Source organism: Colletotrichum truncatum, assembly GCF_014235925.2.
Source record: "Colletotrichum truncatum strain CMES1059 chromosome Unknown Contig_0001, whole genome shotgun sequence".
Classification (NCBI taxonomy): Eukaryota; Fungi; Ascomycota; class Sordariomycetes; order Glomerellales; family Glomerellaceae; genus Colletotrichum; species Colletotrichum truncatum.
In genome coordinates, this window is record NW_027222398.1 from 9,654,237 (window position 1) to 9,668,304 (window position 14,068).

General features: G+C 50.9%; 4 protein-coding genes across 4 annotated transcripts; 1 reads left to right on the plus strand and 3 right to left on the minus strand.

The window, feature by feature from the left end:
• Positions 1–1,881: 1,881 nt before the first annotated feature.
• Positions 1,882–2,565, plus strand: CTRU02_202693 (extracellular serine-rich protein; the record flags this gene model as incomplete). Its single annotated transcript, XM_036728855.1, has 1 exon — positions 1,882–2,565. One exon carries the CDS (start codon positions 1,882–1,884, stop codon positions 2,563–2,565), a length of 684 nt encoding a protein of 227 aa, XP_036579370.1.
• Positions 2,566–3,554: 989 nt separating this feature from the next.
• CTRU02_202694 (amidohydrolase family protein) lies at positions 3,555–5,100 on the minus strand (the record flags this gene model as incomplete). Its single annotated transcript, XM_036728856.1, has 2 exons — positions 3,555–4,642; positions 4,692–5,100. 2 exons carry the CDS (start codon positions 5,098–5,100, stop codon positions 3,555–3,557), a joined length of 1,497 nt encoding a protein of 498 aa, XP_036579371.1.
• Positions 5,101–6,001: 901 nt separating this feature from the next.
• Positions 6,002–9,535, minus strand: CTRU02_202695 (serine endopeptidase; the record flags this gene model as incomplete). Its single annotated transcript, XM_070204075.1, has 16 exons — positions 6,002–6,113; positions 6,171–6,430; positions 6,488–6,578; positions 6,628–6,703; positions 6,772–6,887; positions 6,940–7,375; positions 7,439–7,559; positions 7,619–8,098; positions 8,152–8,412; positions 8,463–8,519; positions 8,573–8,630; positions 8,685–8,724; positions 8,775–8,831; positions 8,883–8,946; positions 9,001–9,333; positions 9,392–9,535. 16 exons carry the CDS (start codon positions 9,533–9,535, stop codon positions 6,002–6,004), a joined length of 2,706 nt encoding a protein of 901 aa, XP_070062657.1.
• A 1,420-nt stretch (positions 9,536–10,955) lies between these two features.
• Positions 10,956–13,066, minus strand: CTRU02_202696 (sugar transporter family protein; the record flags this gene model as incomplete). Its single annotated transcript, XM_036728858.2, has 4 exons — positions 10,956–11,954; positions 12,066–12,221; positions 12,517–12,729; positions 12,800–13,066. Coding segments are annotated over 4 exons (1,635 nt in total), but the record flags the coding sequence as incomplete, so codon positions are not given.
• Positions 13,067–14,068: the final 1,002 nt, after the last annotated feature.

Below are 14,068 nucleotides of genomic sequence, written 5' to 3' on the forward strand. Positions count from 1 at the left end.
TCAGAAGCGTTGGCGTTGATCATCAGTAATCATTTGTCAGATTGGATTGATGTGCATAGCAAATACTACTAATACGGCGATTTGATGACAATTGGAATAGCCAAGCAGATAGACTCCGTCGAGTCGGGCTCACGGGTGATGCAAATAGTGAGCAGCCGTCATTCCCGCAGTCGGCTCCGGCCAGACTGGTTCGCCCGACCCACGAGAAGAAATGAGCCCGTCCAGTTGGTGCAAGTAGTACAGGACGCAAATTGTCCCGGATGCCGGTTCGGGTCCTACGCGAGGGGGGCTGTGACAACCTCAGCGGGTACCAGCACCACTCAAACTGGGGTCATTTTTGAAGACAAGCCAGAGGAAGAACCTTATTTTTTACTCTTTGGAGCCGACCTTCTTTTGACCTCCCCAGGTGGGATTGGACCCGTGGAGATGTTGACATTGCAGATGGGGGGAGACTATCCCGAAGAGACCTAAGCTGGGCTTGGGAAGAAGACTATTGCTGGCCTGCCATCCCTACCTTACCACCAATGTTTTTGTATTGTAATACTCCATGTGTCTTCCTTTTTACCCCCCCCTGGTCCAAACCTGGATCTCTAGACGTTTTAAAGTTTTGTGGCATCCAGCGATACCCCAACCCAATCAATACCCCTGACCTTAACAATCAAGAGTGGTGAGTGGTTTGTTACCCCATCATCAGGAACACTCGGCACAGGTAGCGAGAAACGCCAACCGCTGAGGCCGCTGGACGGGACAACTCGTCCTCCCCCTTCCCCCTGTTTTGCCTTGGAGAGATGAACAGTTTTGTCTTTAATTCTGCCGAGGACGGGGGGATAGATGACCATCTCGACCCTTAAAAAAAGAATTTGGCAGGGGGATTTGGGGTTGGATAGGGGGCCAAGTGGCTGCTTATGGTATTTTCTGTACATTACCATTCAAGTCTGGCTGGCTTTCTGATCGGTACCAAGGCTCGGAGAGATTCATAACCTACCCCTGGCGCTTATCCGGCATGATTTTCGAAACATGATCCGAACATTGGCGCGGGACCACGGCACCAGTGTAAACAGTTTTTTCCTGTGTGTATGTCTCTCCTCACAGATTCAGATTGTCAGGCCCATCTAGTTCCTCGGGGATTGCTTGGCTGGAATGTCAAACGCTGTGGGCTTAGCCTGATTTCAGTATTGCTAGGGGGGGGGGCCAGATTTGGGGCAGTTTTGTGAGGGAGAGCTTGGACCGTGTCAGCTATCGAATGGCGGCGTGTGTGGCACCGCTTTTAGCTCGTCCCAAGGATTTGCATGCTGCGTTTAGACTCCATCCGAAGGGGGAAAAGCTTGGCCTGCAGGGCGTACAGAGCCTGGGGTTGGGTAGACAAGCGTGCAACCTCGGATGTCAGATCCCCCGGTCGATGGAACGACTCCCTTCCGCGGGGCGGAGCTTGTTTGTTGTAGTATAGCAACGACTTTTTTTTTTTTTTGGTGAGAATAGAGCAGCATCAAGTATACTTCCGTCTATTCCGCGGCGCTGTTTGTGAGGCCGCCACGCTCGGCATCCTCGTACCGAAAAGCGGCTACACGCCCTGGACCTTGGAACCCTTGGGAACGGAAACACAGAGGTCTGGGGTGGCTTGCGGAGAGATTCTTGACTGTTACAAGGAGTCCTTCAGGAGGTCCATCATGTTTCTTCAGTCTTGGTATTATTGAAACCCAGACTTGTATAAGTAGACGACCGTTTTCCTGTCTAACTCGGATTTTGTTTTCATCATCACTTCAAACAAACTCTCACATCATTGGTCTGGAACTACAAACATCAACAACAACAACGACAACTACTAAAAACAACTATAATCTTATATTTACTCTTTCCATCCTATTTTTAAAACAATCCAAAATGCACGCTCAAACCCTTCTCGCTCTCCTCCCCGCCGCCGTCATGGCACAGTACGGCTACGGCAACCAGGCCGAGAAGGCCTCCAGCGCCAGCGCCGCAGCAGCAACTTCCTCTGTCTCGGGCGTCCACGTCGTCAAGGTCGGTGACGGCGGCCTGACCTTCGAGCCCAGCGAGATCAAGGCGGCCGTCGGCGAGGTCGTCGAGTTCCACTTCTACCCCCGCGCCCACTCCGTCGCCCAGTCCACCTTTGACAAGCCCTGCGAGCCTCTGGTCAACGGCACGACCACCGGCTTCTTCAGCGGTCCCGTCGCCGTCTCCTCCGGCGTCGGCGCCGAGGTCTTCAGCGTCACCGTCCAGGACACCAACCCCAAGTGGTTCTACTGCGCCACCGGCCAGCACTGCCAGGGCGGCATGGTCGGCGTCATCAACGCCCCCGCCAACGGCCAGCGCACCATCAAGGCCTACGCCGAGGCCGCCGCAAAGGCCCAGCAGAACGTCGCTCCCGCCTCCACCGGCGGCGGCACCCTCGGACCCGCCGCTACCGGCAGCCCCAGCTCCTCCGCGCCCTCTTCTTCCTCTACCTCGCAGCCTAGCGCCGGTATGGAGGCCCGCGGCGACGTCCGCTGGGGTCTTCTCAGCATCGGCATGGCTGTTGCCGGTGTTGTTGGCGGTCTCCTCGTTTAAAAATGTTCACGGGGTGCGGTTGTCTATTTTTTCCAGATATGTCACGGGCATGATGAGGTTTACATGGTTGGGGGGGAGGGGGGCCACGGTAGGGTTATTTTATACCAGGGTTGCATCAACAGACCTGTTTCCAAGGCAATTTGGGATGGTCTGGGTTTTTGAGCGAAAATTCTACTGTACAAAGTACCAACTAGTTAAGCGTCATTTTTGAGTTAGCAATTTTTGATTAAGCTGTGCTTTCAAAGACATTTGGTTTTCTCTTCGCATATCTAGTGACATGTAACGCACTTCGGATATGACAATGACTCCCTCAGCCCTCCTAACTTCTCGCATTCATCCTCCAGCATCCGTATCCTCTCCGCAACCACACCGTACCATTTCGGTCAGAACATAATGATCCTCGGGTACCCCATGCCTTGCGAACCTAACTTATCATAACTTCTCCGCGTTTTCGTTGCACGCCGTCAGTAACAGCTCCACAGGTCATGAAATAGTCTGAAGGAATATGTTCAACCGCGTTCCGAGGTCGGCGATCGGGTACTGTACATCTGACAGCTACCTTGGCACTTACGCCTTTTTGGTAAATCGGGCGAGTGAGCAGGGGCGGTAAGTCACGGATACCTTACACTGCAAGATTTAAAGGGTTACTTCAAAATCGATGCACAATATATGAATACCTACAACAAGCAGACTGCATACCATTTTTGTCTCTCACAGTAGCCCACAATAGAACTGTTATGAACATTGATAGTATTCAAGCTTCGGAAGACATGCTTTGGAAGACTTGTTATGAGATGTGATGTGCCGACAATACATCTATTGAGACAAGTACTTTAGGACTATAAATCCATATACTAACTGTCCTGTTAACTGCTGGATATTAAAAGTTGATGGCGGTTCTCTTTTGACAAAAAACCTTCCGTCGCTCATTGGCCGCTTTTAGGGCGAGTATCATACTCCAAAATATTATTGTCCATCTATTAGATGACTCACTGCTCGAGCATATCCTTCCGATTCATATAGAAACCTTCAATGATTGCCTCCTCGGCAGCTTTCATGTCGACACTTTCAACCTTCTCCTTCAGCCTTGTTCGGCTCTCAAGCAACTTCTTGACGACATCCTCCCATGCAAGCTGCGTCCCCTTTAGGCCAAGGTCGTGCGCCCCCTCGACTTCGTTCCCAACTGAGATGGGGAGCAGTTCGCCTTGCTCCTTTCTGATTACACCGCCCACGATAACAGTTTCCACGTCTCTTTCACTGGAGTGTAACACAACGGCTGCAACGGGATTCTCCTCTGCGGCAGCAACCATTGACGGGCTGGTCGTGTCGAACACGACCAAATCCGCTTTGGCACCAACCTTTATCTGCCCAATTTCGCCCGCCATTCCAATCGCACGAGCACCTCCAACAGTTCCAAGGTTGAAAACTTGCTCTGCGGTAAGTCCTGTGTGGCGACTCCACTTACCCTGGCGTCGAAGGGCCTCCTGGCGTTCGGTGCGAGCGTATTGAAGGCCAAGACGCATCTGGTTCGGCATGAAGGCACTGCTCCAGCTGTGACAATCGACGCCAAGACTAGAGTGTGCTTCAAACTCGGGGAGAAGAGCAACCGGCGGAGACCCCATCTGAAGTTCGGTGTTGGGGGTTGAAGAGATCCATACGTTGTTCTTTGCAATCAGCTCTGCGTCGCCCTCTTTGGGGAAATTACCGTGTGAGAGGAGGATATCCGGCCCCAAGAGGCCGTGACTGTCGAGGATTTGCACGACTGAAGGTCCGTTGCCAAAGGCAAGGCCAGAAGCGGCGTGGCTAGTGATGACCTTGGCCCCCGCAGCTCGAAGTTCCGAGTAGAGCTTCTTCAATGCATCTCCTGACTGATAGACGTTGTCAACTGAGAACCCGAGCTGAACCCTTTCATCACCGTATGGGCCCTTGGCGACGAGAGCTTTCCAAGCCTCGACTCCAGAAGGACCATAGTCGTCTTGTACTGCCAACGGATTCAAATTTGCGACTTGTCTTGGAAAACAATAACCGTACACGGCCCGCACGCCGGATGCGGCTAATGCCTGAATCATCGTGGGTGCTGCGTCGATTAGATCCCTTCATGTATCCAGTTTGAAATGGTCACTCACGGAATTCAGGGCCCAAGTTCAGATGCGAATGATCGACAACTGTAGTGGTGCCGCCATCAATGGCCTCAAGGGCGCCGCCCAACTCGCCCCAGAAAGCATCTTCGGCTGTGTAGAAGACACCACTGAAGTTTCCCGAGGGTAAATATTCCAGTAGGGTATGATCGGCATGCAGCCCCTTGAGTTGAGTCTGCCACACGTGGTGGTGTGTGCTGATGAAGCCTGGGGATACAATCTTGTCCTTGCAGTCGATGACCTTGGTATCGTCGCTGGTCGGTATGTGGTTATCGATTTGGATGATCTTGTCACCTTCAATCAAAACATCCGATTGTTGACGGACTACTTTATCACCATCTCCGTGCACCAAGAGTACACCGTTCTTGAGCAAAAGTTTAGAGGAAGTCGAAGACATGATAGATAACTGTAAGAATGTGAAAGGCGAAGAGATCACGTCTCATCATTACTCCAACGGGGTTGTACCACCACTTTTAACTTTAATGGAACATTCCACATGCTGATGTGCTCGCACGGCGCTAACGGTGGTTTAAGCCTAAAGTCCATCTGACGTAAGCGCCTCCCAGCAAGAAAAATGGCATTGGAAAATCATGGGGTTAACCTCGGACTCTGTGGGTGGAGGCTCGCTTTGTTGCCAGAAGAAGCTAAACGCGAGGAGCGAGGTCAACCACACCGTGCATTGAAAACATGGATCCCCGCTCTCAGACGATCTCCGGAGGCCGAGCCGGCCGGTGGGCGAAAGCTCCAGTGGGCGCCGCTACGACAAGCTGAAAATGGATATGTGAACAATTTAGCAGCATCCTGAAGGCGCAACGAGTGGACATCTAGCGGAACAAATTTAAGCATGTGACCATGCCTTGCATCTCCAGCTGAGTCCCTTGCATGTTGATAGCGCTGTTTGAAGGAGAACTTGATTCAGACAAGAGGGTTTGATGATTCGACTTGTACCCTTGCCCGGAAGGGACCTGCGACTTGTCTGCAGAGAAACGGACAATTAATTCTCTTGATGATCTATCATCATCATCGTCATCACCGTCAAGTTTCGTAGGGTATACTTGTTACCCACTGCAATAGTCGCAGTTGGAACGGAATTACGAAGGTCGTCAAAACTTAGGAAGACTCGGTAATATCACAGAATATTTGACGAACTTAGCAACTAGTTAGAATAGTTCTGCATAGTCTCTAAGTAATGCGTCCATTGGTTGCATGATCTCAATTCTGCTCAAGTTTCGCAACTTCTCCAAATCTGGGGGCAGCTCTGATTCATTTCAATCAAGCTCTTGGCCTCCTACGTGCAGCTAATTCTTTCTCTCATATTTGCCTGTGACCTGGATCTGAGGGGTCTTGAAAACCTCCCAGTTGTCAGACGCCTTGGGGTTGCCAAAGGGCTTTAGGGTGGCAAATCGCATGCTGAAAGTAATAGAATCATTAGTCAGATACTCCAAAAGGGATTAAGACCTTTCTTACGTGTAGTTGCCAAGCTCAATCTGGCTGCCATTGCCCAGCTTTCCAAACCACCAGAACTCATGGTAAGAGGCTTGCGTCTGAGCATTGCGGTACAGATCAACCTTGGGGTAGGTCCATGTGTCATCAGGATCATAGACGTTGGGGTCAAAGTAGGAGACACTTCCAGTGACGACATGGCTAGTAGCGGGGCCAATGTAACCGTTTTTGCCCGGCACAGGAGGGTACTCCCACTGTCTTTCTGTCCATCCGGCTTCGTAAATCTAGACATGTATTGTCAGTCTTGTGCTTCTGTAATCCGGGCTTCCATTTCAACCTACATCCCATCGGACTTCCCTGGTACCCCAAATAAGCTTCGAGTAGATAATGGGGTAATCCCTAACTGATGTACTCAGGTCGAAGGAGTACACACTATATTAAATTAGAAAAAATACTATTGACGCCGGTGCATGTGACTTACTAGTCGCGTTGAGTGGTGAAGGGATAGGTGGGGCGGTAGATGGGGCTGACTTCGGTCTTGAGATTGGCGCCGAGACCTGCAAACGACGTTAGATGGTGCTTAGTTCTGCTAGTATTGATGATAAATTTGATATTGAAGGCCTACCGAAGTATGGGACGGAGAGCTGCTCTCCGCTGTTACCGGTAACAATGACCTTTCCACTGTAGATTGGCAACGCTGACGAGTTCCAGCCCAGATTGTCGGGGTTGGGGAAATTTACACTATATCCATTAGTCGTACGTTCCCTAAGAATAATAGTGGCAAGAAACTTACGAGACAGTCTTGCTTTCGCCCGGCTTCAGAGTAAAGTCTCTCGGCACAGAGACTGCAACGGGCAGACTCTTGGGGGTCAACTCGGAGAAGCTCTTCAATCTTCTTTCACCCGCGTAGGGTTCAACAAACGGATACCAACCGAGGATTTCGACGCCGGCAGCTGCTTCATAGGAGAACTTGTAGCTAACGTCCTTGGCCCCGTTGTTGGTGACGGTAACATCGTGGTACCGGCTGAAAAAGTGGGTATCGTTCAGAGCAATCTTCTCGAAAGTAAGGCTGGTGGTGTAGTTGACGACCTTGAAGGCGTTGATCAAGCCGTTACCAACCTGGGCAACGGGGGCAGAGAAGCCATAGTCAGTTGCGGTGCCATCGGACCATGGGAGTGAGGTGCCGCTGGAAATAATGCGCTGATGCAACGCCTTTGCGAAACCCTTGCCTATATACTGCTCGTTAGCTGCTGTAGACCATCGTATCGATTGTGAAATCTGGTGCAACATACCATGAACAGAACGTCCGCCGTGGGCGCTAATGTAGAGAGCTGCAACACCGGCGACGTATGGGGTAGCCATCGAGGTGCCAGAAAGCAGGGCATAGGTGTTGTCGAGGTATGTGCTAAAGATCTATGGTATTGTAAGGATGAGAGGGTCACCCGGACAGAGAGCGATTGGTTAAAACTTACCTGGCCACCAGGAGCAGCAATATCAGGCTTGATCTGGAGATCATAGGTTCCTCCCCAGGAGGTGAAGGTGTTTGGACGTCCACCAGCCGGGTACTCGAGACCAACGATTTGCTCGGGGTTGATGGAGAAGTCTGCTGTCACGTTACCTCCAGCCTTGACAGTGTCAATGATGGAGGCGCCAGCTGCAGCAGTGATGAGACCAATGAGGCCTTCATCGCTGTCTGTAGAAGGCGTGATAAGAGGGCCGTCATTGTTGTAGATCAGAATATACTCAGCACCAAGAGCGACTAGATTGGCCTGCTTCGTGGAGAAAGTGCAAGTGCCACGGCGAACGAGAGGAATAACGCCCTCTAGCCTCCTGGTGCCCTCGGGGTAAGGCTCACAACCATCAGCAGGGTCGGTGGTGTCGAAGTTCAAGGGGACAATAGGCCAATCTGTGACCTCGGACGAGAAGTAGTAAGTCGATGGGAGGTATCCAGCCTTTATCTGTTAGAACATCGCAAACACAAAAGAAGCCAGGATGGGTTATATACCTTGACAATTTCAGTCTTGCCGTCAAGAGTGGAAGTAAGCTCAAACGGCGACGCAGGAAACGTCTCGGTTTCGACCGAAGCCACTGCAAGCACGTTTTCACCAGAAGAGCCGCTGCTTGCAAAGAACGGACCAGCAGCGCCCGAGTTACCGTTGGCAATCGTCACGACAACGCCCTCTTCCACGAGTCGCGAGGCAACTTCTGCCCAAGCACCGGTAGACCAGCCGCTTGGGCCGCCGATACTGGCAGTGATGATGTCCACCTAAGAAAGAAGTCAGTATATCACTGCATACAAAGCACCGAATGACGCACCCCATCAGTGTAAGCTCTAAGGAATGACTCAATGAGTGTAGCATCATCGGTGGCGTCCTAGCGATAATTAGAATTGAAATCAATTGAACTGTTTTGGTTTCAAGACTCACAACTTGACTGAAAACCTTGTAAGAGTAGAGAGTGGCCTCAGGAGCAACACCGGTCCAGCTGCGTGAGAGAGTTATTGACCATTCTGTACATCTTAAAACATTTGGGACTTACAAGTCAGTCTTTCCAGCAATGATGCCACTGACATGAGTACCTTAAGGTCTTGTTAGATAGCTCTGTCTCGTGGGTTTAAGTACAACCTACCGTGGCCCATTTGATCCAGAGGATCGTCATCTGGGGCCTTGTCTTCGTAGGGCCAAACTATGTCCAATCAGCACAGTTCATATACTTTCCAGTGCTGGCGACACTTACTGCCGTTACCAACGAAATCATAGCCACCTGCGACCTTGAAACCAGGACCAAAACCTCCTCCAAGCTACCTTGAATTCAGCGACACAACATGAGGAAAGGCGGAAACTGAAATACATACCGCAGGGTGCCTATACCACGTGCCAGAGTCAACAACACCGATCTTGACACCCTGACCAAAGATGCCCTTCTCATGGAGCTTGCTGACACCAGTCGTGTTGTGACTGCTGTAATCTTTGGCGGCAGCTTCCTCGATGGACTGCAGACCCTCGACTGGAGACAAGGTCACGCGAGTATTCGGCCACACGCGAGCAACACCGGCAAGAGATTGCAGGGTGTCAATGTTGTGGGTGTCAGTCTCGATGCTGGCGCCAGAAAAGACATCGGTCTCAAAATCCTTGACAATCTTGATATCCGATGCTAGGGTAACGTCACGACGCGCTTTGGCAGAATTCTGAGGAAACGTCAGAGACAATATCTCCAATACGGCCTAGCAGACACAAAATATTCACCTTGGTGTACTCAATGATGAAGCTCCGGGCGACTGGGGCCGTGGAGTTGTTGGTCTCCCCCTCGGGAGCCTGACGAGCAACGAATGAGCCAGCGCTTCCCAGGGCGGGAAGCGCAAGAAGACCGGCGACGCTGAGAAGATGCATCTTGGAGTTCCGCCAAGAATGCGTGTCGTTGGAGCTCCAACCTGAAAACAATGGATATGGCGCTGACAAGATGGCCTTTTTAACTTTCACTCACTGCCGCAGACTTCGTGATGCACCGCGCACTCATGATTGAATCGTATGTCATTGCAGCGTTACATTGCCGATACGGAAGCAAGGTCTCAGATGTTCCTGGTGATATCGCCATTGGTGTTGAATTGAGCTTCCTTCTTGGGAAGACTAGCCCACCGCAGGCGGGCTTCGGGATGATGGAAAAACACCGCGTATGAGACCATCAATTGCGCCTTTGGGATTTTTGCAATCTAGCGAGAACTCTATACATCTGTTTGAGAAATGGTTTTTCATCACTTGTGTTGTATTTTCATCAGCTAGCAGGTTCATCACTCATCATAGCCTTGGAAGAATCCATCTTATCCAGTGAATGAAGGATAAGGGCAAGATGCTAAAGATTGATCTGCCAGTATTTGCGATGTTTGCCTTTGGAACTGAGGGGTAAAGCATGTATTCACCTGACAGACGGATACCCTGGCCGATACCACCCAAGAGATGTCGCCAAGACTTCACCCCTGGTGCCTGAAAGCTGCAACCTGCATAGTCAAGCGTTGTGTTGGGAATCCCGTCAGATAAGAAGGACGAAAAGGTCGGTCTGCAAAGGGTTATTGTCGCCTATGGCGCAAGATGGTACCATTAACGAGCGGGAGGCGTGATTGGCGTTCCTGGGAACCAAGAGAACCTGCGCCAGAACTCTGTATCGGTCAATGTAGAGTGCAGGCTTCTTCAATTAAACCATCGATATCTATCCGCCAATAGCTGCAGGTGCCTGCATATTGCTTTTATCAATCACCTCGTGTTCAAATTGCCCATGCACCCGAGCCTGTTTGTAGCGCCTTGGCCGAATGAAAGGGTCGGTTGCATCGGCCAAGTGCTGTTCCGGGAATAAAGATAAATCGGCTGTCGGCTTTTGCATGTCTTGGCTTCCATTGGTTTAGGTACTTTGAGAATGAAATCAGCTGAACAGTTGATTTAAATCAATTGGCCTGTTTATTAAAATGTGTAGTGGTAGTTGGTTGACAACCCGATAGGCATGGAGGTCTTCGGGCCCATAGTACCGGTGCGGAACCCCGAACGGTGGGCGGGAAGCGGGTAGGAGATTTCCGCGATCGCCGCCCATCAAGTTCACATCGCGGACAGGGAGTGGAGTGAAAGCGTTTGGAGGTGTGAAGGGGATCAACAGATGAATTAACTATAGAGTTCAGCTTGGCCCTGGCTCATCTCATAGGTTACTGGCTCCCCCCAGACCGAACATAAGAATCTGTTTAGGTCATCAATATCTGCTTGATATCAATTTGTCTGATCCACCACTCTTGAATGAAGCACGCGATCTCCCTTCGTCCGGGCGAAACTACTCGCGGTGAGTAGCCGATTTCTCTTGGTGCCCCCTCTCTTCATCAATCTGCACCGATCTCCTCTGCCTGATCTCGCGATCATGAAGCTCATCTTCCATCGTCTCAACGCCAGCAACCTCTCGCATATCCGAATCATCAGCGACATCGAAGCTACGACGCAGATGCTCAGGTCCAATGAAAGTCAACACGATGACATACGCAAAGACACATCCCATGAAAATGCAAATAACTTTGCCGTAGTCGTATCGCTTCGTCTCTCCCTTCGGTGGCAGCGGGAATCGCTCGCCAAGACGTGCTTCAATTGTAGAGCTCGCAGACGAGACCAAATTACCCAACTGGTACGACGTGCCCACCACAAAGGTGCGGAAAGCGCCAGGGCTCAACTCCATCAGGTGAATAGGAATGACACCCCAAGCACCTTGCACGCAGAACTGCTCAAAAAATGCCGCAGCCATCACGGCCTCTGTCTTGACGAAGGTGTATGGGTAGAGTAGTGCACCACCGACGATGCAACAGACCACAATGCTGAACCGTCGACCAAAGATCTGACTGCAGTAACCGACAGTCGTTCCGCCCAACATAGCCCCGAGGTTAGCAACAACCTGGGTGACAGTAACCTGGTCGGCGTCGAAGTTGAGTTGGTTCGTAAGCATAGTGGGATAGAGGTCCTGGCTTCCATGGGACATGAAGTTGAACCCGGCCATCAGGAGGACAAGGTATGTCAACATCAACCAGTGGCGGCGCAAGGCGACCTTGCCCTCCTTGATGAAAGTGGAGGTCACATTGGACTTCTCCGACTCCGCGGCGTGTCTGCCGGCCACCTCGCGGAGACGTTTATGCTCGAGAAAAGTGTCGGTCTCTGGAAGCATAAGTCGGAAGGCAATGAAGAGTACCGGGGGGCCTGCGCCGAACCAGTAGAGCGGGCGCCAGCCGTGAGGGGTGGTATTAACGAGACCTCGGGCAAAGGCCGCAGCCAATAGGTAGCCAAATGCGTACTGATCGGCGGAAGGTTAGCCTCGTGATGACAGAGTTGTTGGGGCAAAGGGGAAATGGAGGCGGGGACTGGGGGGTGGAGATGATTTCGTGGGATCCGTTTCAAGACTTACACCTTGTTGTAAGATTCCGGACATCATCCCGCGTGTCTCCGCGGGGAGGTCTTCGAGAGCTGTGGCCGCCGCATTGCCGTACAAACCGCCCATGGCGATTCCAAACAGGGCGCGACATGCTAGGAACTGTTCGTATGTGTTGCAAAATCCTGTCCCCTTGAACAGACCGGTAGTGTCAGCATGCCAAACAGTTCAAGGACGTGTACTGATGTCACAAAATGCCACTGATATCACTAGAAAAGCACTAGTTTAGGCATAACACCGTTGGGCAACGGGGTGTGTGTGTGTGCTCATGATTGTGGGGGAATGCAGGGATTCCCCAACGTCGCAGCCAAGACGGGTGAGAGGGGAGGGAAAAGCTTGTCCGCTGCAGCCATGCTCGGCACGATCTTGCCGTTGAGACCAATCATGGCGGCGGGATGGTGGAACAGATGAGTGATTTCTTGCTTACCAGCTCCAAGATTATGAAGAGAATATTATTCACGATAAACGGCCATTTCCGGCCGTATCTGTCTGCTGCGATACCAAACAGAATGGACCCAACGGATCGGAACATGAGGACAAGAGTAATGCCCCAAGTAATATCGGTCTTTGATTTGTCGAATGATTCTGACAGTTCAGTGACGGTGAGTGAGACTGTAAAGAAATCGAATGCGTCCCATGTCTGTGCGTGAAAAATGTCAGCAAGACCTCTCAATGCAAGGGTTTTAATATCATGAGCTCTCAGCACTTACCCAAGCGGCGAAGGCGACTGCAAAAAAGGCCCATTGGCGACGGTTTATCATAACTATGAGCTTGAGAGGATTCGGTGCGCTGAGCATTGGGGGCTTCAGGCTAGTAACGCGTGTCGCAAGGTATCGTCCGGCGGACATGCCATGCCAGGGCGTTTGGTCCTCATGGTGTTCAGCATGAGGGCTTCGTTCAGGTTCGACGTGTGTCTTGAGTGGGAGTAATCCATTCGAAGTTTCGGAGACGCTCGGCGTCACCGGCCCTGAGGTCGGTCTATGAGCCGGGTTATTGTGGAGACTCGATGACCAATGGGTTTATTTCGGTATTGCTCTCTAGAACGGTCGAGATTGGCTGTAAAAGAGTCCAATGTCAAAGCCCTAGTAACTGCTAATACTCTCTCACTGGATATTCCGGCTTCTGGCAACCAGCATGGCCATGCAAGTGCTGGCCCGATTCGGATGAGGGACCAACAACGATCATATTGTGATACCTAATTATCAGTTCGTGATCAAGGTGAAACAGCTTACTGGCAAGTGTGCAGCTCAACTGCTACTCCAAGGATCGAACACCGGAGTCATGTTGAGATTCCCGGGCTTGAGAGCGTTGATGGAGCTGGTCACGTGCTGCGAAACTCAGGATGAAACCTCACGCTGCATATGCAGAGGAATTTAAGGAACCAGGAGGCCAAAATCTTTGCAACGGCCATTTTATTTATTACTTCTCTTATGTTTGCTCTATTCACAACCTCTCAGTGATTGTTGTAATAGCCTAAACTCCGGGTTGAAGCGGTTCAGTCGCCGGCAAGACGGCTACACACGTGACAGGTAGCTGGACGGGTATAAGATATGCGACTACTTCAGTTATCCCTTCTACTGGAACTTGTCCCTGAAATAAAAGACATCAGAAATAAGAATACTCACCAGTTCTTCTTTGATAGGATATCCCTCTTTACGGGTGCCCTATGATCCCAACAGTATCTGATCATTGCGACTGGACGGCGGTTCTGGCCTTATTTAGGTCATTTAACAAACCTCAGCTGTAAACCATTATTGCTCATTATGAACATGTTCTTTTTTTGGCGCTAACTGGGATTTAAACTGCGAGCGCCGATCTAGGATTCGAATCCCATATTTGGAACTTTGAGCCATCCGCCAAATCGGAGCTCATTAAGATCATCTCCGCTGTCCAGCAGCTCTACATCATTTACAGGCCTTTTTTGTGATTTAGGTTCTATTTCTCTTCTCACGTATTTTCTTAGCAAACTGATTCTGCTG